Source organism: Rhinichthys klamathensis, unplaced genomic scaffold (genome assembly GCF_029890125.1).
Source record: "Rhinichthys klamathensis goyatoka isolate OS25496 unplaced genomic scaffold, OSU_Roscu_1.1 h1tg000027l_1, whole genome shotgun sequence".
NCBI classification, from domain to species: domain Eukaryota; kingdom Metazoa; phylum Chordata; class Actinopteri; order Cypriniformes; family Leuciscidae; genus Rhinichthys; species Rhinichthys klamathensis.
In genome coordinates this window covers 478781-506540 of record NW_026606577.1, presented here as the reverse complement: position 1 = coordinate 506540, position 27760 = coordinate 478781, and the positions used below count along the sequence as shown (strand labels likewise).

Here is a 27760-nt window from a genome sequence, read left to right as displayed (position 1 = left end):
TTTAAATGCTTTATTGATCTCTTTTGCTTCAATGTCTATTTGGATGTACACAGAGAAGCTGAGTTTGGTGAGGATTTTGTGGAGCCTTCGAGTCTTTCTTCACACCGTTCCTCTTAGATAGAAGTTTTCCACAGACACTGTTCTTGTTAGTTGTGAAAGGATATCTACAAAAAGACATGATTCTTTCTTTTGTCAAACACTGAGGTGTAATGCAGTCAAAAACTGTGTGAGAATAAGGAGAGTCTGTCTCGACATCATAAAACAGGTGAGTCCTGCTTTAAAGCTGCTGTGGGTAACTTTTGAAAAAATGTATTTGCTAAAACTGTCATTATGTCCTGACAGTAGAATATGAGACAGATAATCTGTGTAAAAATCAAGCTCCTCTGGCTCCTCCTAGTGGTCCTATTGCCATTTGCAAGAAATACACGCTCCCGGTCAGAAACAACCAATCAGAGCCAGGAGGAATGTCTTAGCAGTGTCAGTCACGCTCGTGTACGCGCTGATCACACCCCTCTCTTGCACAGCGCGAGCCGTCGTTCAAACTCAAGATTGCCGGCGTGCTGCAGCTGTGCTTATGACGGAGAAACAACCTAAACTGCCAATTCTCGAGTGACACCTGCTCATAAAACAAAGAGGTAAAAGGAAAAAGACTGATGACGATAAACAAGCGAAAAAGAAAGAATTACACAGAGCCCATTGACTCGGTGTCAAAACTCCAGCCGCATAACATGTAGATAAAATGTCACGCACTCTGCTAAGCAACAATTGAAACCTGCTAATTCACTGGCTTGTCATGTTGCTGAAATAATGTACTAGCACACCTTATCTAGCATTATATCGCTAGAATAATTACTTACATACTGTAACGTTAGTTACCGTTATATTAACGTTATCTTACTAGCTATTTATAACTTATAGAAAGAGTGCAACGTTATAAAGTTACATGTAGGCTATTGGAAAATACATAATGATTTGAGGACCAAGTTTGTAGTCAAAGTATGGGCAGGCCATAGTCAATGTAAAGCATATTATTGACGTTTAGTCCCTATTAGTGAATGTGCCATATAACTTTTTATCCGCTGTTATGGGTGGCCCTGTTTACTAGCCTGCGCGTTCACGACAGGCTCCGCTGTGGATGACGAGCTGTGGAGGGAGGGCTGTAGCGCAGCAGAGAGCAAGGGGGTGGGACCTGTAAGTTGTGCTTGTTCAAATTTTCAGGCTGAGTCAATGTTTTCTCAAAACTCCCTATTGCAGCTTTAATGAGGCTCATTTGCAGTCTGTCATGTAATATATTATGAAGCGTTTTCTCCCGGCTTTAAACATATCAGTCTGATCTAAGCAACACTGGCAGTTACCAGACAAATCAGAAGCTTCAGCTAATAAAATGGTGCTTTGCCACCTTTACGTGCTGTGAAAGGATATGTACAAAAACACATGATTTCCTTTCTTCTGTCGAACACTGCAATCACAGAGAGTAACTTCATTAAGGGAGTCTGTCTCGATATATAGTGTCCAAGTTCAGCCTCCAACCCAAAGATGGGTTCAACAAATGGATCATGTAAAATAAGGACGGTGAAATGATATAAAGGCACGTTAAACTGTAGAACTCCTCTTTATTGTGCCCCTGAGATCGTGCAAGTCTTCAACATCATAAAACATGCACAAAATTCAGGAGCACTGAAAACAAATCAAGAGTAGTAAAGTTCTGGAGCACTTGTGGATCAAATGAAAGTCTGATTCACGCAAGAATCACTTGATGTGGATGATGCTGAAAAACGACATTTATGCTAGCTAAATTAAAAATATAAAACAAAAAAAAACCGTATAAACTGTACATGTTGTAAGTTGCAGACAGTCTAAAAAATAAGATATCTGAAACACCGATGATTAATTCAGATTCACAGTTTTTTTAAAGAAAGAAGTAATTAAAACAAAAAGAATAAATATGAAACCCCGCCCATGTCTTTGTGAAGTGTTTAGTTTCAGAAGTAATCTGAGGCTTTCCTCCGTTTGGGCAGCTGTAGGAGGTTGTCTGTGATGGAGGCCGGGTCCTGGGCGGCCGGTGTTATGGCTTTTCCGGGTGTTGGTGTGATGGAGGAAGTGGTCAGGCCTCCGAGAGGAGTCTTCGAGCCGATGCCTCTGTGCGCAGGGGATGGGGTGTAGCTGGCCCTCAGGGCTTTATCTGTGTATTTACTGGACGATTTGTTCACTAGACGCTGGAGGGCGGGAGACAGCGCTGCGGGGCTCAGTCCCTTCGGAGTGAGGCTGGAAAAGAGTATGGTAGCCAATGAAGACCATATTATGCAATCATGTTAGAAACCTACGTAGGAAGTTAAGGTCCTAGCACACTGAGTTCGAAATTTTCGTATGCGTTTTTTCGTATTCGGTGGCTCTGAATTGTCAAAACACCTCTCAAAATGCTTACTTCGAATTGTTTTATGACGGACAAAAGTTTCGGAGGCAGTGTGTAAACATGATTGACGCAACGTGGGGTCGTATTTATTTTTTAACGTGCGAAAATTTCAGGCGCCAATTTCGGACTATGTGTGCAAGGACCTTAAAACTGGCAATTCTGATGACTCTTTTCAAGGAAGTTTTGAATCGGTTCTTTCTTTCGGGAGACAATAATTCAATAACTACAAAACAAACTTTGACCTTTGCAGACCGTTTACATATATTACACACCACATGAAAGGTAATATCCAAAAAAGCATTAGGAAAAATTTGGAAAAAGCATTAGGAAAAATGACTTTGTCTAAACACCCCCCCCAAAGAAAACCACAATGCAATTCTAGGGAATTAAAATCCATTTGAAAAGTTTTTTGAAAGTAAAACAAAGAAAATGAAAGTTTGATAAGATGAATATATTTGGCGGCGGAGTACTGTTGCCATTAAAGCAACTGGGGGGTGAACAAATACATGTGAAAATTCTTGTTTATTTTTCAATTCAACTTTTCACTCAAATTGTTATACTGATAATTTGTAATAAAAAAAATGCTGATTAAACTAGAAACAAAGGTAAAATATAAGCATTTTTTACAGTCTCAGACTGTATGCCTCAGTACTTTTTCTTTACCTGGCAAGGTTTTCAGTGACTTTGCGCAGCGCCTCCTGTTTCTTAGCTCTGTTTTTTGCCGCAGCCTCATTGGCCATTTTCAGTCCCAAACGCTCTCTTCTCCCAGGCTCTGGAATCTAGAAAACATCCATACAAGTAAGCATTCAGCATTTTTACTGAAATGTTGGACAGTAACATTTTTTTTTTTTTTAGACTGAGGATCAATAAAACTGAAATATTGTGTTTATATACACAAGTGCATGAAAACAGCCATTTCTGTTTGCTAGCTAGAGATGAACTGAACCTTGAACGATGGGCCGTGACTTCTCTCCACAAGGGGCGTTTCTGAGCCGTCCAGACGAAACGGGGTGCTTTCGATCTCACCCCACGTCATCAGCGGAGACTCTGCAACACCTTAAGAACAAACAAGCCATTCAGAAAAACATGACATGTGTACTCGTATAATATTAGTGTTTGACAACCCTAGTAATAAGCTATACATTTCTTTATAAAACTACATGTATTGATGAGCTGATATTAATCAATCAACTAATAAATAAAATTAGAGTCCTCTCTCTTAACTCACCAGGAGCAGGGGAGGCTTCTCCCTCAAATCCGTAACCATTTACTTTGGGGGAATCATGAGCCAGGAGATCTTTGCCGTCCGGACCAACCTTGCCTTGTTTAAACTAGACAGAAGGCAAAGAAGAGAAATACGCAATTAGTTTAGTCATTTTTCATGAAAGTGTTTTATGATCTGAAGCTGACCAATGAGATGCAGAAATCAGTGTTACCTGTGCATTGAGTGCAGCAGCTTGCTGGATTTGGGATTTGTTCAGGGCTTTAGAGAAGGGGTCGATATCAAACCGTGTGTTCTGGTACAGGACCTCCCGTGGCTTCTTGAACAGTGTGTCGTCTTTTTCACCTTTTGGGGAACAAAAGAAACAGGCATTTTACTGTATGGCTCCTTGCCTATTAGCTTAATTTAAAAATGTAATGTATATACAGTTGTGTTCAAAATAATAGCAGTGTGTTTAAAAAAGTGAGTAAAGCTCAAAATCCTAATAATAACTTTTATTTCAATACACAAAAATGCATTGGGAACACTGCACATTCTATTTAAGATCAAAACATGAAGAAAAATTTATGAAATTTGTTTTTACTTTATAGAAAGTGAAGAAAAGGGAATATTAGGCTGTTCAAAAAAATAGCAGTGTCTGCATTTTACTTTACAAAGTCAAACATTTACTGTATAAACTGAAAAATGCTTGAAGATTTAGCTTTCTTGTGAATCACTGAACTAATATTTAGTTGTATAACCATGGTTTCTGAGAGCTGCTTCACATCTGTGTTGCATGGAGTCGACCAACTTTTGGCACCTGTGAACAGGTATTCCAGCCCAGGACGATCGCACTACAGACCACAGTTCCTCTGCATTTCTAGGTTTTGCCTCAAAAACAGCATTTTTGATGTCACCCCACAGGTTTTCTATTGGATTAAGGTCCGGGGATTGAGCTGGCCACTCCATAACGTTAATCTTGTTGGTCTGGAACCAAGATGCTGCTCGTTTACTGGTGTGTTTTGGGTCGTTGTCTTGTTGAAACACCCATTTCAAGGGCATTTCCTCTTCAGCATAAGGCAACATGACCTCTTTAAGTATTTTGATGTACTCAAACTGATCCATGATCCGTGGTATACGATAAATAGGCCCAACACCATGGTATGAGAAACATCCCCATATCATGATGCTTGTGCCACCATGCTTCAGTCTTCTGTGGCTTGAATTCAGTATTCGGGGGTCGTCTGACAAACTGTCTGCGGCCCCTAGACCCAAAAAGAACAATCTTGCTTTCATCAGTCCACAAAATATTGCGCCATTTCTCTTTAGGCCAGTCAATGTGTTAATTTGGCAAATTGTATCCTCTTTAGCACATGTCGTTTTTTTCAACAATGGGACTTTGCGGGGGCTTCTTGCTGATAGCTTGGCTTCACATAGGCGTCTTCTAATTGTTGCTGTACTCACGGGTAACTTTAGATCTTCTTTGATCACCCTGGAGCTGATCATTGGCTGAGTCTTTGCCATTTTGGCTATTCTTCGATCCATTCGAACGTTAGTTTTCCATTTTCTTCCACGTCCTTCTGGTTTTGGTTGCCATTTTAAAGCATTTGATACCATTTTAGCTGAGCAGCCTATAATTTTCTGCACTTCTATATACGTTTTCCCCTCTCCAATCAACTTTTTAATCAAAGTACGCTGTTCTTCTGAACAATGTTTGGAACGGCCCTTTTTATTCAGATCTTCAGAGAGAAATGCACTATAACCACCATGTACAGTCCAGTACTGCCTTCGTCCTTAAATAAGGGCCACTTATTGACACTAGTTTTTTCGCAGAATGATTAACCTCACTAATTGAACTCCACACTGCTATTATTTTGAACACACCCCTTTCAATTAATGATTCAATTATACAGAATTAGCAACATACATGTCATGACTGTTGGGTCTGTTGTTTTTCTATTACTCTACTACACCTACTAGTAAATGATTTGCCATGTAGAAATATAATTTCTACCAAAAACAGTGATTGATCTGGTTAGTGATGTTGGACTGCTATTATTTTGAACACAACTGTATATATATAAAAAAAGAAAATATATATAATAAAAACTATGAATATAAAATTTTAAGTTAAGTACATGTTTATACAATATGTATATAAAATCATATATATATATATATATATATATATATATATATATTTTTTTTTTTTTAAGTTCAAATGTTTGGGGTGAGTAATATATATATATATTGTTTTTAATGAAATCAATACTTATTTTTTAACAAGGACACGACACAGTAAATTGATCAGGAGTCTCAGTAAAGGGATTTATAATGTTACAAAATATTTCTATTTTAAATAAAATGCTGTTCTTTTGAACTTCAATAAGCAATTTGAGTGCAGAGAAAAGCACTACATAAATGTACTGAATTATTATTATCAAAGAATCCTGTAAAAAAATATTTAAAATACTACCCAGGCCTACTCATTATCATGGTATTAATAGTTCAGAAAATGCAATGATAAACTTATGGGGCTCCTCAATAGAACACTTTACCGTCAGGATAGTACATGAGTGCATTTTTGGCCTTGTACTGCCATGTTTCCAGTCCTGCCTTGGTGCACTCCAGCGCCTGCTGCTCTGAGGATGGTAGAGCAAGGTTCTGCTCGTGCCTCTTCAAACGACAGGACAATAAGCATCATCAGAACTCAAAACAAGACTCAACGACACAAAACTCAATGATATGCATTATGCAGTAGCTATCACTGTGTTGCACCTCTTTGAATTCATTCTCCGCCTCATAGAGCCACGAATGCCTCAGCTTGTTCTTGTCCTCCGCAAGCTCCATTATCTGCTCAAAGGATGCGTTGTCCTCACTCGTGTTTTTAGCAAGAAAATGGTCCAGGGACGGAAGGACCTTTTCACCATCTTTTCCAGAAAAATAACACAGAACGCCTGTAGCATATCTCAAATAGCTTTAAAATGATCAAAAAGAAGCCTTTTTGAAATCTCACTATTATATATATATATATATATATAAAAGACGTTTCTCAAAATGATTTTTTTGAGCCAGAAATCACTTGAGTAGCACTTACATACACCAAAGTTTACAGTTTAATCCTGACTATATTCTGAGGGTTTTTACAGAAGGGTTTATTCATATATACTTTGCTTGGTTTATATATATACTAAAAACATGGTGAAAATGTATGTGTGAATATTTGATAATGCCACATTTGCATATATACATAACAATTGTTTGAATGTACTTAAAGGGATAGTTCACCCAAAAGAAATGTAATTCTGTCATCATTTACAGGCTGTGAGGGATGTGGTATTGGGTTGTGCTGTTATTTATTGTGTTTTTTTATTGTTCTGCTGACAAAACACTGCAAAAATATCTTTCCAAGGAATTTCAGTAGACAAAAAACTCCAGACAACATGAGCTGTGGAAAATGATAAGTGATCTAGGAGCTTTATATAGCTTTTTATAGCGGATGCCATTGAAAACACTTTAAGTCTATCCCTCACAGCCTCTCTTTCATACCTGTCAACTGTTTGGTTACCAACATTCTTCAAAATATCTTCTTCTGTGTTCAGTAGAGTTTGCAGTCACTTACCATCCTCTTTTGCTGATCTGTGTTTACCATGTGAAGACGAGGGAGATGCACTTCGGCCATCTGGGGTCTCAAATATTGAAGGCGTCACGTCTAAATAGGAATAAAATGATGAGTCAGCAGGTAATTGATGATGTGCAAAACACAGTAGTGATTATCATTAATAATCAACCATGCACAGTAAGAAACGTCGCTCACGGGGCACATAGGTGCGTGGGGTGAATTTAGCCATCGCAGCCCCGTATTTGATGGCTATCTCTCTCATCCGCTCCAGATCTCCGTTCTCCTCCGCCTCCAGATAATCCTTCTGCGCTTGAAGTTTGGAGACATCTGGGAAAAAGTCCCTCTGGATGATCTTCTCCAAACTCTTCAGAAGAAATTGTGACAGATATATGTGTCATTAGCAAATCAAGACAGAAGAATCTATGCAGGTATAAGTGTGTTTACAGGTGACACATGGACCTCAAGCTGCTGTTGCTGGGGGTTTGGTATTTTGTGTAAACTATGTTTATGGTGTTGATGGTTACCGCCTTTTTTAATAATAAAAAACTGTTCAAATAACACATTTCAAAACCAAACTCCACACTGACATTAAAACTGTATAATTCAATGAATTATTAAATGATTAAGTATAATACTATGAATTATTTCAGAGCATCCGTTGTATATAATAACAGTATAACATTGTCTTACCTCTATGTATTGATCTTCATCGAGAATCTTTCTCTTCGGCCTCTCAGTCTCTTCTACAGGGTTCCTGACAGCGACTGTAGTAATACCAGACATCAGACTCAAAGCTTTCTCTTTGGACTCTTCCATATTTCTATTTCAATAGATTAAACTCTTATTTTACAGCGACCCAAAGCACAATTACGTAAGACGTTGTTTACGTTAGCCTCTACGCTAAGTATTCGTTTTTTTCTCTAATTGAATACCATTGGGATGTCTTTGCCTATTATATCAATAGCTCGAGGTAAATGTTGGTGTTTACAATCACTTAATCAAGAATAATAACGAAAATCCATATAATAACAAGTGAACGTCGTCACATCGCATGCAGGAACAGTATCTTCTTCGCCTTCGCATTATTTCCACTGAACACAGAACCACAGAGACTCTCTATCGCCACCTATTTGACTAGCGACCGCATTTGCATGAACTTCGATATAAAGGACTAGTTCACACAAAAATGAATATTCTGTCATAATTTACTCACCCTCAAGTTGTTCCAAACCTTTATGAGTTTCTTTCTTCTGTTGAATTCAAAAGAAGATATTTTGAAGAATTCTGGTAACCAGACAGTTGATGGTAGCCAATGACTTCCAAAGTATTTTTTTTCCAACTGTGGAAGTCATTGTACCATCAACTGTTTTATTACCACCATTCTTTTAAATATCTCCTTTTGAGTTCAACAGAAGAAAGAAACTCATACAGGTTTGGAGCAACTCGAAGGTGAGTAAATGATGACAACGTTTTCGTTATTAGGTTAACTATCCCTTTATGAAGCTTACCATTTCAAGTACACGTAAATATTAATAGTAGCTACACCCCCACAATGAACGTTGCTAAGCAATAAACATATTATTTATTTTCAGTCCATAAGTGAAATAAAAAGAATGTTAGTTTTCAAAGCCTTTAATACAACTTAAGGCAAAAAAACACCACAGGTGATGTGAAAGGGTAAATATTTTTACTAATAGATATCACCACAGTGAATTAATCACAGTACATTAAAACAACTGTTTTGTACTTCTGAAATGTTATGTTTAAATATATAATTAAATATGCACATAATTTGCATACATTTCCAGAACAGAAATCTGACCGTTGGATAAAGCCAAGTTCAAAATCCTGGTTTAATTTTGTTGACATATTAAGGCCTGGTTTCAGAGACAGGGCTTAAATTAAGCCAGGATTAGGCCTTAGTTCAATTAGGACATTTAAGTAGTTTTTATAAATGTGCCTTAGAAGAAAAAACAAAAGAAAAACATTACTGGTGTGCATCTTGAGACAAAACAACGGCACTTCCATATTTTAAGATATATCAGTGCAAGTTGCTTTCATTTAAACCAGCTCAAACATGTATTTTAGTCTCAGACTAGCTTAAGATTTGTCTGTGAAACCAGGGGCAAGTGTAATAAAATAAAATAAAACACCTAAATGTGTATTTTAAATGCAATCTTTTCACTGGTCTGAAAGAAGCAAAATAGCCCAAAATCTCAAAACTGATCAATTCTACTGATAATGGTTTTCCTTGTAGTGTCTCTTGCCTTAATAGATACTATTTCACACGAAGATATGTTTGCATTTAACTAATAAAAGATGCAAAGCTTCAGAACCTTCAAATGAACCTCATGACTACAGAAAATCATATACAAAATAAAAATTAAAGTCCAACAACAATATGTTATGGAAAGCAACAGAGAATAGTCTGGCTGAAAGAACGTGAAAATGAATATGTTTTTGCTCCCTATTTACATCTGCCATCGTGTTAAAGGGATAGTTCCCTCTAAAATGAAAAGGTCATCCTCAAGTTCTTTGTTCTGCTGAACACAAAGGAAGATATTTGTAACCAAATGGACCCCATTGACTTCCATACTATTTTTTCCCCCATACTATGGAAGTCAATGGCTACCGTCAACTGTTTGGTTACAAACATTCTTCAAAATATCTTCCTTTGTGTTCAACAGAAGAAAAACTCATACAGGTTTGGAACAACATGAGGGTGAGTAAGTGAAGACAGAATTTTCATTTTTGGATCTTTAACAGTCTGAATGATTCATTGCCATGTGTTACAGTAAATACAGAAGCCAGTCTGTCTGAAACTGGTTGCAATGGCATATGACCAACATAAAGGTCTGAATCATTTCCAGTATGAACAGAGGCAGAACTAAAACAACTGCATATTTAAATCAAATGTAACAGTAGTTCACCATTAAGTGGACGGCATAAGTGAGAGAAAAAAAAATCCTTGGTATTTTGTCTGGTTTTCCTTTACAAATATACAGTAATTCAAAAATCAAGATAGTTGAAAGAAAATTGATATTATGTCTTGTTTTCCGAAAACTTTATTAAAATTAAGCGAGTTTATGCTTAAAACAAGAATATCTGTCAATGGGGTAAGAAACTCTTTTTGTTACACAAGTAAATGTTTCTTGATTTAAGAATGTTTAGATATTTGTACTAGAAAACTTTTTGTTGTGAAGTGAACACAAAAACTTGTTTTTAGGTGAAGTGTGTAATTTTTACAACATCAAACAGAATTGACCTTTTTTTAAATAAATGGAAGCTCACAGAAGCCATGCATTTCTATTTTTCTGTTATGCTTTCATAAGATCTTATCTTTATTTACGCAAACACGCTTGATGCTGCTGGTTTTAAAAATTATGCACCTCAACTTTAAGCTTTTATTGGTCACATTTGTATATTATTATTTTTTTTCGGAATTCAACCAATAATTACAGACTGCTAAGACACGATAATAGAGGCCAAGTGTAGCAATGATCGGCGCTGGACTTTTTTGACCCATTAGAAGCTCCTTGGCAAGTTTATCAGTCACTGTGAGGTCAAGAGCAAAGGCACATGTTTCAAAGCAGCAGCAATGACATCACCGCAAATCCAGCATGGTCACACTTCCGTCCGTGATGATGACGTGTTGACTAGCCTGAACACAAAACAGACACAAAACCTTCTATATGGTGCACATACAACATGGCGGAAGGACACAGCTAGATCATTCAAATTTAATTAAGTAGTGAAGTTCAATGCTTAGAGGTTGCTCAATTAAAATCAAGGGGTTTTCAATCTTTTAGATGGATGGACCTTGTGTCGCACAGGGCTGCATTTTTAGTAATTAATAAAAAACATGTTCTATAAAGTATGAGTGTGTGTGTGTGTAGTATGTAATCCGGACATACTACATCTGCCATGTTGTCACTGTCATGTGAGCTGCCAGCATCAGTTGTGTGCGAGTATATAGTGTGCGATTCCGGACGCAGCCGAAAACATCGCCCCCTGGTGGCTGGCTGCAGTATAGGTCCGAGCCAAACTAAAAAAAATCCCATTATCACACTGATGTATGTTTAGGTGTTTGTCTCTCCAGTAAGTTTATTTTTAGTTAGTTATTTGATGCTTGAAAACTGCGTTGTTACGTCATGACTGACAGCTGTGCTTGCGATTGAGAATGGGCGGGAACTTGATACAGCGGCTGCATCAGAAATCGCATACTACCCTAGTGTAGTGTTCTTTTAGTTTTTTATTATGGCTTTATTCATATTTTGAATGAGCTTTTTAGTTTTCTTGTTAATTGTAGTTGAATTTTTAGTAATTTCGCTTTTGGCGCCTTATTAGGTCTATATTTAAAAAAATATTGCTATTTAGGTTTAATTGATTTTTATTTCAGTTTTAGTTTTAGTTCGTTTTATTTATTTTTCCAGTTAAAGGTGCAGTATGTAATACAGTGGTTGAAATAGGTACTGTCTGCAGTCCGAACTTTAATATTCTCCTGTTCATAGAGATTTTTAGACGGATGCTGAGGCATTTTAGGTCAGGTGGAATCTGCGACCTCTGACCTAGTTTGTTTGCTGGCTTCTATATGCTGTAATTTCCACCAACTGGAATACTATGTGGTAAGTTTACTATAGAGGGAATGCATTGATGTCACATGTCCCACGTGAACACGCCCCCTCAGCTGGACTGAGTGGCAAAAGAGCTGCTGCGTGACTGGATTTAATAGGGGAAACTGCGGAAACGAGAGTAAAACAAACGATGTTTGGACTCGATATAAGTGTTCCTTACAATTTAGGCCTACCAAACATCCAGTGATCCATATTGACACGCAGCCATTGTGTTTCCTGACATTTATGTGCCTGATTTCGACGCCGGGGAAATACGTGAAGCAAATTTGCCTGTGAACGCTTTAGCTGCTATATAAATACAATATAGGTAGGTCTAAATCCAGGTGATCACTCATATCAATGTTATATATAGGCTATAATCATATCGTCCAGCCCTAAAACTTGTAGCCTATAGTTTTTTTTTGTCATGACAACGCATGTGGTCATGTAAACACGGGAAACCCGTTTTCTTTTACACTGGTAGTTTTTTGCCTCTTACTCGGATTTCGCATTATGTAAACGCATTAACCTGCTTTCTGCTTTTTTTTTCTCATCTCGTGCAGCAGAAGTAGAAGTGGTTCAGTCAAAACGCTGCATCTGTAACTTGACATGAGAGAATATACGAGCTGTAAGTTTCCCGCTGACATGTTGCAAGCTTTATTTAACATAAAGTTAATATTTAACGTCAGATACGCAAATGATTGTTTTGTCGTCACACGGTCATGGCCTGATTTATTAATAAAGTCATGTAAACACGGTTTACTTGTGTTGTCATGGTTACTGGTTTGCATGTAAACGGGAAACTGGTTATTTCAATAAGCTGATTTATGTGAGTTATCATCTTACTGGTGTGCATGTAAACGTGCTCAATGATAACTGCAAATCCACTTTTCTCTGGAGTCAAGTTGATTCTATGAATTGCATCGATCCATTTGCTTCTCTGTTCTGTAGCTTTTGGCAGTCTGTAAAAATATACCTCAGATTTCTTGTGAAATGTAGTTGTACAGTCAATCGCAAAGCTCTTTCCCATTTTAGATGTGTTTTTTGTGTTTTTCACGGCATTCACGCTGAAAACCAATGCTGCCGCTCAGTCTTTTTGCCACTCGAGTGGGCGTGACCGCAATCACTCCAGCTGACGGTGACGTCATACGCATTCCCTCTATTGGCAGTGGGCGAGATCACAGACCAAAACAAAAACAGACATTCTGACACGGAACGCACAGTTCAAAGTAAAAAAAACTGGCAGTAGCATTGTTTTTCAGAGAAACGAGTAGGTGAACTTAGCATGTTTTCGAAATATCTGCAAACACTTTTGTACAGTAAAAAAAAAAAAAAAACAGAAAGGTGTTCATATACTTAAAATAGTATAAGAAAAATATTTAGTTTGTATTGTTACATTATTACGTTTTTTTTAAACTATATTGCTGTACTGTATTATTTATTTAGATGTTTTATTTATTAAATACAATTTATTTGTTTTAATCAGTGTTTTAATTATTTTATTATTTACTATTTATTTATTATTTTATTTAGTTATTTGTAACTTATTTTTTCTTTTTATTTTTTCTTTATAACAGACCCACAGACCCCCTAGCACTCCCTGGAGCCCAGTTTGAAAACCCCTGGTTTAACTCACTAATAAGGCATTACTCACGGAGAACAGGGGCGGCTCCTTTGGATGCGGGTGGAATCCTCTTTGTTTGCAGGAAGAGATCTCATCCATCCCATTGTCTGTCAGCCGAAAGTAGCCCGTCCTGGAGCACATGTTATCAGACTGTTATTGCTCCATTTGACCTGCTAACTATCATGCAAAAAAACTAGCACAACGTATAGCTGAAAACATACTCGTTAAATTTAGGTGAGCACACAATGGCTATAGACTCTGGAAGCATCATCTGATAAGAGCAATGTGTGTGCATGTCCACACTGGATAAAAAGGCCGTCTGGGTCGGATGGGTCTTACAGAAAAGAAAAAGAGAGATTGATTATTGACAAGCTACATAATTGTCATATTATAAGTCATGCTTTCAGTACAGAAAACTCCATACATGAATCCAGCCCAGTGTAATGAGATCGTTCTGATCCTGGATCAGGAAAAGTTCCTCCTCGTTCTCTGTGTCACAGTAATCTGGTCCTCCACTCTGCTTGGGCACGATCACGTGCGTCACTGTGAAGGCGTTCTTCATCTGCGAACACAAGCACACTGTTTTGTGCTTTACTCATAATACAACAGATTTCTTCAGGTTCAGTTATTAAGATTGCAGTTTGCCCAAATTCAATTATATTCAAGAGGTATTTTGTGAGTTTTATGTACACTATCGTTTAAAAGTTTGCCGTCAGAAAGATTGTTGTTTTGTTTTTTGAAAGAAAATAATACTTTTATTCAGCAAGAATGCATTAAATTGATTTGAAGTGACGGTAAAGACATTTATAATGTTACAAAAGATTTAAATTTCAAATAAATGCTGAAAATTCTTTCGAACTTTCTATTCATCAAAACATAATCAGTTTCCAGAAAAATTTAAGGAAAAAAAACCTGTTCTCCACTTATATATATATATACACTCACCGGCCACTTTATTAGGTACCCCATGCTAGTAACGGGTTGGACCCCCTTTTGCCTTCAGAACTGCCTCAATTCTTCGTGGCATAGATTCAACAAGGTGCTGGAAGCATTCCTCAGGGAGTTTGGTCCATATTGACATGATGGCATCACACAGTTGCCGCAGATTTGTCGGCTGCACATCCATGATGCGAATCTCCCGTTCCACCACATCCCAAAGATGCTCTATTGGGTTGAGATCTGGTGACTGTGGAGGCCATTTTAGTACAGTGAACTCATTGTCATGTTCAAGAAACCAATTTTAAATGATTAGAGCTTTGTGACATGGTGGAAGTAGCCATCAGAGGATGGGTACATGGTGGCCATAAAGGGATGGACATGGTCAGAAACAATGCTCAGGTAGGCCGTGGCATTTAAACGATGCCCAATTGGCACTAAGGGGCCTAAAGTGTGCCAGGAAAACATCCCCCACACCATTACACCACCACCACCAGCCTGCACAGTGGTAACAAGGCATGATGGTTCCATGTTCTCATTCTGTTTACGCCAAATTCTGACTCTAACATCTGAATGTCTCAACAGAAATCGAGACTCATCAGACCAGGCAACATTTTTCCAGTCTTCAACTGTTCAATTTTGGTGAGCTCTTGCAAATTGTAGCCTCTTTTTCCTATTTGTAGTGGAGATGAGTGGTACCCGGTGGAGTCTTCTGCTGTTGTAGCCCATCCGCCTCAAGGTTGTGCGTGTTGTGGCTTCACAAATGCTTTGCTGCATACCTCGGTTGTAACGAGTGGTTATTTCAGTCACTGTTGCCCTTCTATCAGCTCGAACCAGTCTGGCCATTCTCCTCTGACCTCTGGCATCAACAAGGCATTTCCGCCCACAGAACTGCCGCTCACTGGATGTTTTTTCTTTTTCGGACCATTCTCTGTAAACCCTAGAGATGGTTGTGCGTGAAAATCCCAGTAGATTAGCAGTTTCTGAAATACTCAGACCAGCCCTTCTGGCACCAACAATCATGCCACGTTCAAAGTCACTCAAATCACCTTTCTTCCCCATACTGATGCTCGGTTTGAACTGCAGGAGATTGTCTTGACCATGTCTACATGCCTAAATGCACTGAGTTGCCGCCATGTGATTGGCTGCTTAGAAATTAGGTGTTAACGAGCAGTTGGACAGGTGTACCTAATAAAGTGGCCGGTGAGTGTATATACTTAATATATATTATTATTTAAATTAACTAATAAATTAAAGACAAATACTACCACTGTATGAATACAATTTAATAATAATAATAATTTAAAATTTATGTTATGAAAAAAATGTGCTTAGATGTCTTATTATTACATATAGTACAGTATTTAAATGGTAAATTATTAATGCATCATGGCAGTATTATCTCTAAATTACGCTGTTAATTAAAAATGATGGTATTACAGTAATGTTTTACTTTATTAAAAAGCTAAAACTTTAAAATAAGGTCTCATTTGTCAACATTAGTTAATGCATGAACTAACAAACTAAAAAAATAGCAATTTATTTTTACAGCATTTATTAACCTTTGTTAATGTTAGTTAATAAAAATGTCCATGCTCATCTTAGTTCACAGTGCATTAACTAATGTAAACCGGTACAACATTGAATCTTACAAATGTAGTAGTAAATGTTGAGATTATCATTAACTAAGATTAATAAATGATGTAGAAGTATTGTTCATTCTTAGCTAACTAATGTTAACAAATGAAACCTTATTGTAAAGTGTTACTATTAAAGAATATCCAGATAAGATCCAGAGGGATTAAAACAACTAGAACTTGGGGTAAAATCTTCTTATTGTAATAAAAATATATCTATAAAAAATCATAATGTCATAAAAATAGGCTTTATTTTCTTTATTTAAAATATATATATTTTTTTCATTTTTGGGGTGAAACATAAGCCAGACATGCTTTTGTAAGATTGACCTAACTATAACTATATTACTTAGTCTGTTTGTGTCTGAAAATGTTTTGCACGTACCAGCTTGCCACAGAGAATCCCACAGGTCTCCACCGCCCGTGCTGTGTTGGCTTCTGCTAGCTTTAAAAACCTTTGGCACAGCTCGGCGGGGACAAAGAGCTGCCGCAAGCCGTTTACCAACACACCTAAGGAAACACACACACCATATAATCTCAACCTAATGACAGGACAACAGAGTAATAGTACTGCCACATATGTCAAGTGATGAATAAGGAAGTGCAAACTGAGAGCTCTCACTGTGTCCTGCACTGACTGGAACGCTAGGCTTCAACGAGCGGTCAAACGCTGGGAGGCCTGAGCTTGGAGAGACGTGGTTTGGGGTTCCTCCGGGGGGCGTCAGTGGTGAAAACGAGGCCTGTGGAGGTCCTGGTACGTCAGGCACCAGGAGATCTCGGGGAGAGGTGGGTGACACCGGGACGCTGAACTCCTGCACTATGCGCTGGCGCTCCTTCTCAAGCTCCTGCCTGCGGATCATTTCCTCAAAGGCGCTGAGCTGCTGCTTCTCGCGCTGACGCTCCTGCAGCTCGGCCAGTCTCTGGCGCTCGGCCTCCAGCTCCTGCTGCCTGGCCACTTCTCGAGCCTGGGCCTCATCCTCTGCTCTCTGACGGGGTGCACACACTCGTCAATAAACACACATTTGAATTAGCTCGTTAAGAAAAATCTGCCTCTAACTGTTACTGCAACTGTTATGAACCCACCTTTTGGATGAGATATTCACCATGTTCTTTATCGTACTGCTTGAGAAGCAACTTTTTCAGTTCCTCAGCTTTCGGGAAGGCGATTTCCTTCAATTTCTGTGGAAGGAAAATAAGGGATGTTAGTTAGCTAGGGAAATTCTCTCACAAAAAGTCCCCAGAAAGAGGAAAATCGCATCTTACCCTCATCGTTTCTTTCTTCTCTGGAATGTTGGCTGTTTTATAATCCCGATGTCTAGGAAGTTTTTCAATAAACAACCTAAAAGGAAGTAAAATTATTTAATTGTTTCAAAATATCGTTTTTATTATTTAAAAAAACATTATATATTATTTTATAGATATGTATTATTTATATATAATATATTATAATATATAATCTTTATTGTTTTTGTTAATATTATTTTTAATCTATTTAATTTTGATGTTTATCAATTTATTTCTAGTATATGAAGAAATATATTTCTAGTAAATAAAAAATCACTCAAATCAGGGGTTTAAACTGTATTTAGACGTCCTAAATTTAGTTTCTTTTTTTTTATATTATTTATATTATATAATTTTTTTTATATTCTCGATGTCTTGCAGGTTTTTCAATAAACAGCCTAAGGAGAAGTAAAACGCATGAAAATTATTTTATATTTTCGAAATATTTTTTTACCATTTATTTTTAATCTTGATGTTTATTGAATGTTTATTTGTTGTATATGAAGACAACAAATTTAGTTTGACCTCCTGAGGTTAACGATCAATATTTTATCATGATGAATGGGTATTTAAAAATAACTTAACAGAGAGTTTTAGGCCTTATTTTGTACTGTGCTACTGGAAATCACCTTTTTTACATCAGGAGAACAGTATAATGAATCTGATATGTGGAATCAATAACCAAACTGCCAGGCAATTGACACTTTCCGCCTGTTCTGGCTGTACTTACGTGATGTACTTATTGTAAAGAATAAATGCATGCTCGACATTCCCCTCCTCTGCATAGATGCAGGCCATTCGGATGATTTCCATCCCTGAGCGGAAGTATCTGCGGGGCGGCACATCCTCGCTGACGTCCACAGAGCTGCCCAGTTTGGTGAGAGCGCGGACCCTCTCCTCAGACGTCAGACTGGAGTCACTGTTCTCAGACATGCTGTCTCCTGCCTGCAGATCAATAAGACACTCACTGATGATAAAGCTCCTTACTTTGGGTGGAGTTATTTCTATTGTAAGGTTAGGGATTGATAAAACAGTAGTTTATACTGCAAGATAAATTATTAATAAATTATTCATAAATTATTTGGACACTGTCTGAAAGCCATTGCATTAGATATGAAATCAAGTGTTACTATAAAATGCTAATAAACGTTTCAGGGTCTCTTCTCAGAACTGGTAAAGGTGTTGTTGTTGTTTTAACATAAAATAAATGCCACTTGGTTTAATACTTTATTTTTTAATTCATTGATATACATTTTAAATGTTGGTAAATTGTCTAAATACTTGTTAAGGGCCTCTATATGCAATTATATATATACAGTTGTACATTAATACGCATTATATGTAAATAAGCTGCGAGACTTCATGAAATACGACTTTAAACTTTAACTTTGACTTAAATGAGTCTGGTGGCACCATTATTGACAGGCCAACCAGCTAAAAAACAATGACAGTAAGATTAGTCTTGCATGAATGTAAAATAGCTTTCCTACCTGATTTCACCGCAGTCCTTTACGCTTTCAACGACGCTTTGGTGTAATTCTCTTAAATATATTCGTCATATTTAGACATCGTGGAATACAAAGCTTGATGTGTAATATCATAACACTTCCTGCATCGTATGGAAAGACTCCGCCCACTTCAGTCAGCTGATGGTGACGCAATGCCTCAGACTGACCAATCGCGCCATATTTTTCATGATATTCTTAGTCCTCCTGGCTTTTATCACTATGATGCTTGTACTTTTTCTATAATGAGCTAAAAAAAAAAGCTCTAACTTATGTACCGTTATTACCGTATAATATACTAATTTTACTGTTAGGCATTGCTTTATTTTCGAAATCAAACAATGCATTAAAGGTCTAATTGTTAGTCCTTTTATTGTGTGTATATTCAAGCAACAACGCTTCAGACCTTTAAATAATAATAAAGAAAGGTACTGTTTCAAATTAAACTATCAACTTTTATTTCGTTTGGATGCATTATAGAATGCAGCAAAAATAAGAAAAAAATGATAGGCTTTTGAGATTTTTTTTTTTACCAATATACCAATTATTTAGAACTTTTCAATATCAATAAATCGTTTTATGAATCAGTTTTAAATTGAACTTAAATATATAATAAAAATAAATTATTGTATTGAATATATATAAAATCTAATTATATTATATTAATTTTCCCTTTCAGTGGTGATGACCATATATCTGCTACTTATTAATAGCTCGTTTTCTAAAACGCATAAAAATATTCATAATTACAAGTGATTGAGCAAATAAGCCTTTTATTAATTTGAACTCAACCAGGGTTCTCACAGAATAATGAGATCATGTGACCAGTAGAATTGTAGCCTAAACAATGGACCGTACATCAGCTAGAATATTTTAACAGATAAAAAAATTTACTTTATAAAATATGTAAAATATAAGGAGATTATAAAACAAGTGTAATTGCACTTGCAATGATGTTTAATATTTCATTTCATTCAACTCTTAAGAAATGGTGCTGATGTCCAACTGAGTCAAAAGTCACAAACTGTCAGGTCACAAAATGAAAACACAATTAAAAAATAATAAAACAGCCCATTTAACACTAAAAACAATGGTTTACTTCTGAGAATATAAATACAAGTGACAACGGGGCTTTGTTTAAATGCATTAAAGATATGTAGCAGTCATTGATTGTGTGCATGATTTAGATTTGCTAAATAAAATTTGCCTAATAACAGATAACTTAATCTAAAAAACTTACAATATTGTTAGCTAGCGGAGTCCAATAAAAAAAAAAAAAGTCAAGCTCATTGAGAGACCACATCCATTTACTCTTTAAAGAATAAGCACAGTTCCTTCACAGAGAGAATGGTTTAACATTGACAGCACAGTCCAGCAGATTGGGTTGACCAGATGAAGTCTCCTCCACTTCAGCGAGGAGTCCTATCTTTGTGTCGAGATTTCCTGTGAGGCCCTTGAGGTCTTGTCGATCTGTCTGGAAAGGCATATGAGTGGTAGCGTGGCTCACGATGTGGAGGCTGATATGGGGCTGAAGGACTGAAGTAGAATCCTCTGACACTCTGGTTGGGAAAACCGGGTCTCGTTGGTCTCACGCCCGGGGGTGGATGAGGAAACAGAGGCGGACGGAAGGACTGCGGATCAGGTGCTCTGAACGACGTCATGTTGTTGCTCTGTTGAAATGGGCTAAGGAGAAATTATGAGAATGATTAAGGAACAGCGTTCATCCAACCTGCTGAATCATGCACAATAAGACAATAGCTGAGTTTCCACTGTCGGGCCAGTGTGAGCCAGGGCTTTAAACAGGCCGTGCTGGGCTAATAGCCTCGGACCTGTGGCACATAGCCCAAAACCATGCCAGAAGCTCTGCAGCGTGTCACTAAAACCCGCTCGTAACACGCCTCACAAACCATCATTTCACCTTACTTAAAGATTTAAAACCCAAGCATCAAAGTTTTACCACAGATTTACTATAAAAAGTGATACATTGATCATAATGAATTAATTTCTGTCAAGATTGCACATTAGACACACAGAAATAAAGTGGTTTACTGTTATTTCACAAAAGAAAGAGGACACACGTACTAGTCGCATCTGTTTCTGTTTATTTGTAGTCACAGGACAGTATGTTTACATCACATTTAGAAAGAATGATCATTTCTACGAATATGCCACCAAAAGTGCGACCTGAGGAACTTTAGCACTGTCTCCCAATACAGTTATATTTTCAGTCAGAGAAACAGAGGAAGCTCTCGATAAACCGCAGTTGCTTTATTGTATACGGAGCTAAATATGGATATCAGACAGTCCGGTATAAAGAGACAAGACGTACTGAAAGATAAAATAAAAACACGATTGTAATAGCCTATATGATTTGTCTGATTTCTTCAAGCGGTCATATTTAGCTACCATGTTTACTATGGTTATGTTAGCGCGCATTGTCTTTTGCATCGGGTATAAATATTTCTGCCTTATACAGTGATTAGAGTTCAAATCGGATCACAAACATGAAACTGAATTTTGAGCTAAAAATGAATTAAAAAGTCCTTAAGTCCAGTTAGCTGGTATATGGAATCATCCGTCTCCAGACTCAGATAAATTCTGCATCTATTCATGACCACTCCTAAAGCCCGAGTTGGCCCGCTTTGGACCAAGGTATTCGGTGGGCCAAAAAACCCTGGCCGTTGGCCCCGAGAAGGCCCGATCAAGCCCCTGAAGTGACCGTGGAAACGCGACTGGCCCTGGCACGCACTAGCACGCCCGCTTTTGGCCCGACAGTGGAAACGCGGCTAATGTTGATGCTGATTTAGTCTTGTTTGATTTTTTTCCCCAAAACCAGTTCAGTGGATATCTGATTCTAAAGATATCATTAGTCATGTCAAGTCACAGTGCTGATGCTTGCACAATGCTACAACAAATACAAAACCATAACCCTAAAGACAGGAACACACCAAGCCGACGCCGACGAACTAGCGCTGATGAAAGCCGACTGTGTTTTCGCCTCTCGTCGGGGTAAAAAGCTGCACTTGAACACACCGAGAGAACTACAGCCGACTGTCAGCTAGAATGCGCGTTCTGGGCCTGCGTGTAAATGAGACAACTGTCTATTTCTGCAGATATATTCGTCATTCAAAAAGGGAAACCGACCCTGCCGGCTGCAGATACACATACCGTAAACAAAGCAGTGCGTGCTTACCGTTTTGAATATCAATCCTGCTAAACACTTTCTTTATTCCACTCCGCTCGTGTTAATATTGAAATATTCGCCAAGGAACACTCAGGAAAGATGACGTAACATAAGAACAGCCTTATATCTGTAGAGTTTTAACTTCTTTGCTCGCTGTTTTGCTATTATTCTCGTGCATTGACTCTTTCACTAAGCTGAGCAGCCAATCAGAGTTCCCTCTTTCACCGACGCCGATTCAACATGTCGCACAAAAACTGCCTGACGGCTGACCGTCAGCTTGGTGTGTTCCTGCCTTAACCCGCACCCTTACCTTGGGGGGATCATGCTGTTCAGACTGTCCGATAATATTTGTATCCGATTGGAATCTGATCTAAATGATTGACTGTCCACACTGTGTATCGCAACTCTTTCAATCTGATTAGTGTCTCATGGCGAAATACCTGCGTTGGTTTCAATGTTTTCTATGGCAATGACGTCAACAACATGACAGGGTTTTTTTTTTTTGGGCCGTTCACACCCAGATTCCAATGGGATATGCACAACTGACAGTCTGAACAAGGCTTTAGATGTTCACACAAATTACAATCGTTCTTCAAAGTCTTAAAAAAGCACAGGAGAAGCTTACAAAAATTGATGTTGGGGATTCCTGTGCCCTTGGTGAGATTCTCGTCCATTGAACGGAGGATCATGTCTTTGCTGTTCCCTTCGATGATGAGCCGCCTCATGTCGTGTCTCGTTTGCAAGTCCCCGGAAGGGTTCTTGGTCTGGTTCCTCCACTTCCACATTACTGCATGCGAGATTAAAAATGTAATTAAATACTACAGTAGACTTCACCGAACAAGAGATCTAATGGCGTCAAATCAAGTCAAATTTATTTGTATAGTTCTTTTTATAATAGATGTTTGTTATAAAGCAGCCCTTACTTAAAATCATGATGTTAATGTTTATAATATTGTAATATCTTAATGTCTGAAGATTAAAGCTGTGCAATAATTTAGTTTTACATTTTGCAATGAATCAAGCAATTGAGCTATGATGTATAGTATATATTGTTTTATGTGAGTGTTCTGTATGTATGCGGATAAAGTTTTGAGCTGTGCGATAATACAGTTTACATTTTGCAATGATATAACAAACAATGATGAATTTGGAGAACATCACAGTCATTCTGGGTGATACAGAGGGGGGAAACAGATTTCAGTGAACTTTTAAATAGCCTTATCAGATTTGGTGACCCTGCTGTTGCCATTCATGTCAACCCAAAATGATTTCTACTGTATGAAACTGAGGAGATCAGACATCACCAGAGTGAATACGGAGATTTGTGCCGTTCACATTTGGAATCCAAAGGGGTATTCTCAACTGACAGTCTGAACAAGGCTTTAGATGTTCACACAATTCACAATCCTTCTTAAAAGTCTTAAAAAAAGCACAGGAGAAGCTTACAAAAATTGATGCTGGGGATTACTGCGCCCTTGGTGAGATCCTCGTCCATTGTAAGGAGGATCATGGTTATGCTGTTCCCTTCGATGATGAGCCGCCTCTTGTCGTCTCTCGTTTGCTAGTCCCTGGGAGGGTTCTTGGTCTGGTTTCTCCATTCCCACGTTACTGCATGAGATAAAAGTAACAGTAAACTTTATAATATATGAAGTTATATGTGTACTGTACGTACAACTGTGTAGAAGAGCTCACCTTCTCTTGGGCCCATTCCTCAGGTCATCTAGATAGTTCTGCCTCTCAATTGAGTGTCCTCTTGATGCATTGAACACTGGAAGTAATCACACCATTAAGATAATACCAAAAAAGCATGTAAATACACAATTGAGTATACTTACAATTAATTGCTTTTTGGGGCTTCATCCCATCAACATCAATTAGGTATCTATGATATAATATTTAACAGTGACAACATATGGATGCAATAGCTCATCTACAGACAAAGTTGATTGATCACGAATACATGCATGCATGTTGCATGTTTGCAAACATTCATAAAAAATATGCAACTTACCGACAAATAAGATAGCCAGTGCGATTCAAACCATGTGTGCAATGAACACCAATCAGCTTATCTGTAAAAAAAAACAACAACAACAACAACAACATATATTATTGTTAATCATTCTCCAGTGACGGAAAAAAACATATATGATGTTATGTTACAAACGATTTAAAATAAATGCTGTTTTTTTTAACTGTTCATCAAAGAATTTAAAAAAAAATGGTTTCGATAAAAATATTAAGCAGCACAACTGTTTTCATCATTGAAAATAATAATAATAAATATTTCTTGAGCAGCAAATCAGCACATTAGATTGATTCCTGAAGGATCATGTGACACTGAAAACTGGAGGAATGATGCTGAAAATTCAGCTTTGCATCACTGGAATAAATTACTGTTATTTCAAATTGTAATAATATATCACTATATTATTGTATTTTGATCAAATAAATCCAGCTTGGTGAGCTTAAGAGATATCTTAAGAGATATATAAAAAAAAAGTAGTCAATAATTTGACCAAATCACCTAAATAAATTTTTTTAATGTTTTTTCCTTGAAAAACTAATTTCTTCATGCCTTAAAATAGCTTGAATGTAACTCTACACCCTTGCCTCATTTAGTATATGCGGTTCTATGAATATGCAAATTAGAAATCCACAGAGATCCACTGGTTGACGATCACACGTTGATCTGATTGGTTACAAGGTAGTTTGTGACGTCAGAAACACCAGCAATTTCAACTGTCTTTGGTTCACAGCAGTTTTAAGGAGAAAATACTCAGCAATGATGTGCACACATGAATTTGCACATGGTTTGTCTTTAAGCATATTAAAAACACCATATAAACAACATTAAAAACTTGAATTTCACCACAGGGGGTCTTTAACTGTAACATACCGTTGTTTTCATTGTCATGGAGAAACTGTCTGACGGCCTTCTTGAAGCTGAGAATCGTGGGATTGTTTGGCACTTCATGCCCTGCTGTGAAGATCTTCAGGTGGTACAACGTGTTTGGCAAATCCTGAAACAATTGCACATTTACAGACAATTAGTACAACAACTGCCACGAAAAAAATTAACTTATTTTTGCTCCAATCTCATCAGGCTAAATTCTTCAGCAGGGAGATGTTTACGTTCATGTGGAAAAATATGATTAGCTATTTATTTATTATCAGAAACACTGACTTTAATCCCTACCACTACTGTGTAGTAACGTGTTGTGAAGGTCAGATCGATGATGAGACCCAGTTCTTGTCCTTCCTTCTCCAACATATGGACAAGATCAAATGGTTCAAATGCTTCTGATTGTGTTAAACGACCTCTAAAAGACTAAAACAAAAAGAACAGGCAGCACTGGAATTAAATCCAAGTTCACATGATCATTTCAAGCAAAGGATTTGGTTGTGTCTTCAGACCTGTTTTAAAGGTACTTTGAAGGCGATAAAGCGTGTTCCAGGGATCCGTTTACCCACTGCAGTATAGTCTGTCCATCTAAAGAGAATATAGCTTTAGTAAAGACATTTTTTAAAGGTTTACTTTAGTTAAAGGAGTTAGTTCATCCAAAAATGAAAATTCTGTCATTACTTACTCACCCTCGTGTGTGTCGTTTCAAACCAAGACTTTCGTTCATCTTCAAAACACAAATGAAGATATTTTTGATGAAATCTGAGAGCTTTCTGTCCCTCCATTGACAGCTAAGCAACTGACACTTCACTTTGATCGAGTCTCTTCAGAAATTTGGACTAAACCGCTCAACTCATACGGATTTACTGTTAGTTTTATGATATCTTTGTGAACTTTTTGAAGATTCAAAGTGGTAGTTGCATAGCTGTCAATGGAGGGACAGAAAACAGCTCTCAGATTTCATTAAAAAGATCTTAATTTGTGTTCTGAAGATGAACGAAAGTCTTACAGGTTTGAAACGACATGAGGGCGAGTAATTAATGACAGAAGTTTCATTTGTGGGTGAACTATCACTTTAAGTAACCTCATGAAACAAGTCAAATTATAAAAACTCACCTGTCAGGAATGCCATTTTTCATCTTTGAATGCATATCTTCACAGCAGCTGCTTTACAATGCCATACACTTTTAAAAACACAGATATGTTTGATTACATCTATACGTGAATTTTATTACAGCAAGCAGAAATCGTATACCTTTACTAAACACTAAATCCTGAACTATTTATGAATTAGTTAGACCAAAGCCTGGTTTCACTGACAGGGCTTAGATTAAGCTAGGCTAGGCCTTAGTTCAATTAGAGCAATTAAGTAGCTTTTATAAACATGCCTTAGAAAAGCAAAAACAAACAAACAATGGCACTGACACATTTTAAATTATGTCAGTGCAAGTTTCTTTCAGTTAAAACAGCTAAAAATGTGTATTTTAGTCTGGGACTAGCTAAGCCTGGTCTGTGAAACCGGGGGTAAGTGCGTCACATATACGAGTTAAAATGATCAAAATCAGACCTGGTTTCACTTTTAGCTATTACTAAAACAAACTTAATTTAATATTCAGGCCTTAACTGTCTTTTTTCAAACTACCAAGTAAGTGTTGTGTTCGAGCTCTGTATTGCGTCATGACAGCTTTTATACTTAAATACAATAAAGAATAAAATATTTATACTGGAAAGTAGCCCGCTTACCTCAGTGATATATTCTTCCACGTTCCAGACTCGCGTGGCCAACACCTCTGACGTAATTCCTCTGCTCGTGACTGCAGGCGCTGCTGCCGCTCTCAGGCCGGGTGGTGAAACTGCAACTCAACCACAACTGAATGCGAGCCGGCAGAAAAAAAAAAAAAAAAACACTTACAGTCAAATATTTCTGTATAACAACAACCCTTAACCCTCTGGGCTTCTTCGTAAATGGGTTACACTTAGCTTCCTCCCGGTCAAAAACGGACGAAGCCTTAAAATGTAACTTTACTTTTTCCCAGGATAACCAATCAAATATTGTTTTGTTCTATAATATTTTCTGATTATTATTTAGAATTGTTAGAATTTTTTATGATACTTTGCATTAATTATATCATTTTTATGAGCTATTTTTTCCATTAGAATTATTTTTTTTAAATTTTTCAATAAATGCAACATTTCACATCAAAATAGAGTGCCAGCCTAAAAAAAAAAAAAATTCAAGTAGAAGAGCGCAATCTACTGTCTGTAAAAAATAGTTAAATGTGTGCAATGTCCTGTACCAGCCTGTAGGCTGCCTATAGCTTCCTATATAAATACACAGAAAGGCTTTTTGATTCCTTTTGTTGTTTTAGACATGATTTCTCTATCTTATTCGTTTTTTTATTATTTAGATATACATTTAGATATTCTAAAAGACTACTTTATTTTTTTAAATTTTTTTTTTAGATAAGTATCAGGTTTTGCATTATGATTAAAATCAAACTATAGCATTTGGTTAGAAAGGGAACACAATGCAAACATTTTTGTTACTCAGTATTTGATCATTCAAATAATTAAACAAAATAAGGGATGGTTAGTGATAATTCAAAACACTTTATACAGACATTTAGCAATAAATTGGTATTTTTTATTTATTTATTTTTGCATATTCTCAAAATTTGCTGTTGCAGTCTTACCAGTTAATCTCTCTCTCTCTCTCTCTCTCTCTCTCTCTCTCTCTCTCTCTCTCTCTCTCTCTCTCTCTCTCTCTCTCTCTCTCTCTCTCTCTCTGTGTGTGTGTGTGTGTGCATTTGAGCGAGATTTTTTTTTCATTTATTGA

At 37.2% G+C, this 27760-nt stretch overlaps 3 protein-coding genes across 4 annotated transcripts; all 3 read right to left on the bottom strand.

The window, feature by feature from the left end:
• Positions 1–1593: 1593 nt before the first annotated feature.
• On the bottom strand, positions 1594–8333 carry ess2 (ess-2 splicing factor homolog). Its single transcript, XM_056243633.1, has 10 exons — positions 7927–8333; positions 7432–7600; positions 7237–7326; positions 6393–6544; positions 6173–6290; positions 3850–3980; positions 3642–3744; positions 3360–3469; positions 3077–3192; positions 1594–2265 (listed from the first exon to the last, which is right to left on the bottom strand). Exons 1-10 carry the CDS (start codon positions 8050–8052, stop codon positions 1983–1985), a joined length of 1398 nt encoding a protein of 465 aa, XP_056099608.1. The 5' UTR covers positions 8053–8333; the 3' UTR covers positions 1594–1982.
• Positions 8334–10373: 2040 nt separating this feature from the next.
• stambpa (STAM binding protein a) lies at positions 10374–18978 on the bottom strand. Its single transcript, XM_056243580.1, has 10 exons — positions 18821–18978; positions 18061–18275; positions 17310–17385; positions 17130–17225; positions 16669–17032; positions 16432–16556; positions 13898–14035; positions 13695–13807; positions 13504–13603; positions 10374–10897 (listed from the first exon to the last, which is right to left on the bottom strand). Exons 2-10 carry the CDS (start codon positions 18261–18263, stop codon positions 10841–10843), a joined length of 1272 nt encoding a protein of 423 aa, XP_056099555.1. The 5' UTR covers positions 18264–18275; positions 18821–18978; the 3' UTR covers positions 10374–10840.
• Positions 18979–20121: 1143 nt separating this feature from the next.
• dusp11 (dual specificity phosphatase 11 (RNA/RNP complex 1-interacting)) lies at positions 20122–26216 on the bottom strand. Of its 2 annotated transcripts, XM_056243567.1 has the most exons (10): positions 26041–26216; positions 25437–25512; positions 25219–25350; positions 24919–25042; positions 24031–24091; positions 23855–23901; positions 23712–23787; positions 23466–23627; positions 22645–22806; positions 20122–20518 (listed from the first exon to the last, which is right to left on the bottom strand). In XM_056243567.1, exons 1-10 carry the CDS (start codon positions 26073–26075, stop codon positions 20245–20247), a joined length of 1149 nt encoding a protein of 382 aa, XP_056099542.1. In that variant the 5' UTR covers positions 26076–26216; the 3' UTR covers positions 20122–20244. The 2 variants fall into 2 exon arrangements, with proteins under 2 accessions (XP_056099542.1, XP_056099546.1); XM_056243571.1 differs by lacking the exon at positions 22645–22806 and having other exon boundaries at positions 26041–26210.
• Between the last annotated feature and the right edge of the window lie 1544 nt (positions 26217–27760).

What these genes read in the sequence shown, in the direction of transcription:
- dusp11 (XM_056243567.1), bottom strand. Translation starts at nt 26,075, where the DNA reads ATGCATTCAAAGATGAAAAATGGCATTCCTGACAG. An exon ending in CCATGACAATGAAAACAACG is followed by an intron (nt 24,092 to 24,918) that starts GTATGTTACAGT and finishes TTTTTTTTACAG; the next exon opens with ATAAGCTGATTGGTGTTCAT. An exon ending in GCCCCAAAAAGCAATTAATT is followed by an intron (nt 23,788 to 23,854) that starts GTAAGTATACTC and finishes GATTACTTCCAG; the next exon opens with TGTTCAATGCATCAAGAGGA.
- stambpa (XM_056243580.1), bottom strand. Translation starts at nt 18,263, where the DNA reads ATGTCTGAGAACAGTGACTCCAGTCTGACGTCTGAGGAGAGGGTCCGC. An exon ending in TTACACTGGGCTGGATTCAT is followed by an intron (nt 13,808 to 13,897) that starts GTATGGAGTTTT and finishes CTTTTCTGTAAG; the next exon opens with ACCCATCCGACCCAGACGGC. An exon ending in AGGAGCCGCCCCTGTTCTCC is followed by an intron (nt 10,898 to 13,503) that starts GTGAGTAATGCC and finishes TTTTGTGTTCAG; the next exon opens with GCTAGTCAACACGTCATCAT.
- ess2 (XM_056243633.1), bottom strand. Translation starts at nt 8,052, where the DNA reads ATGGAAGAGTCCAAAGAGAAAGCTTTGAGTCTGATGTCTGGTATTACT. An exon ending in ATGAAGATCAATACATAGAG is followed by an intron (nt 7,601 to 7,926) that starts GTAAGACAATGT and finishes TTTCTTCTGAAG; the next exon opens with AGTTTGGAGAAGATCATCCA. An exon ending in ACTCATGTACTATCCTGACG is followed by an intron (nt 3,981 to 6,172) that starts GTAAAGTGTTCT and finishes GTTCCCCAAAAG; the next exon opens with GTGAAAAAGACGACACACTG.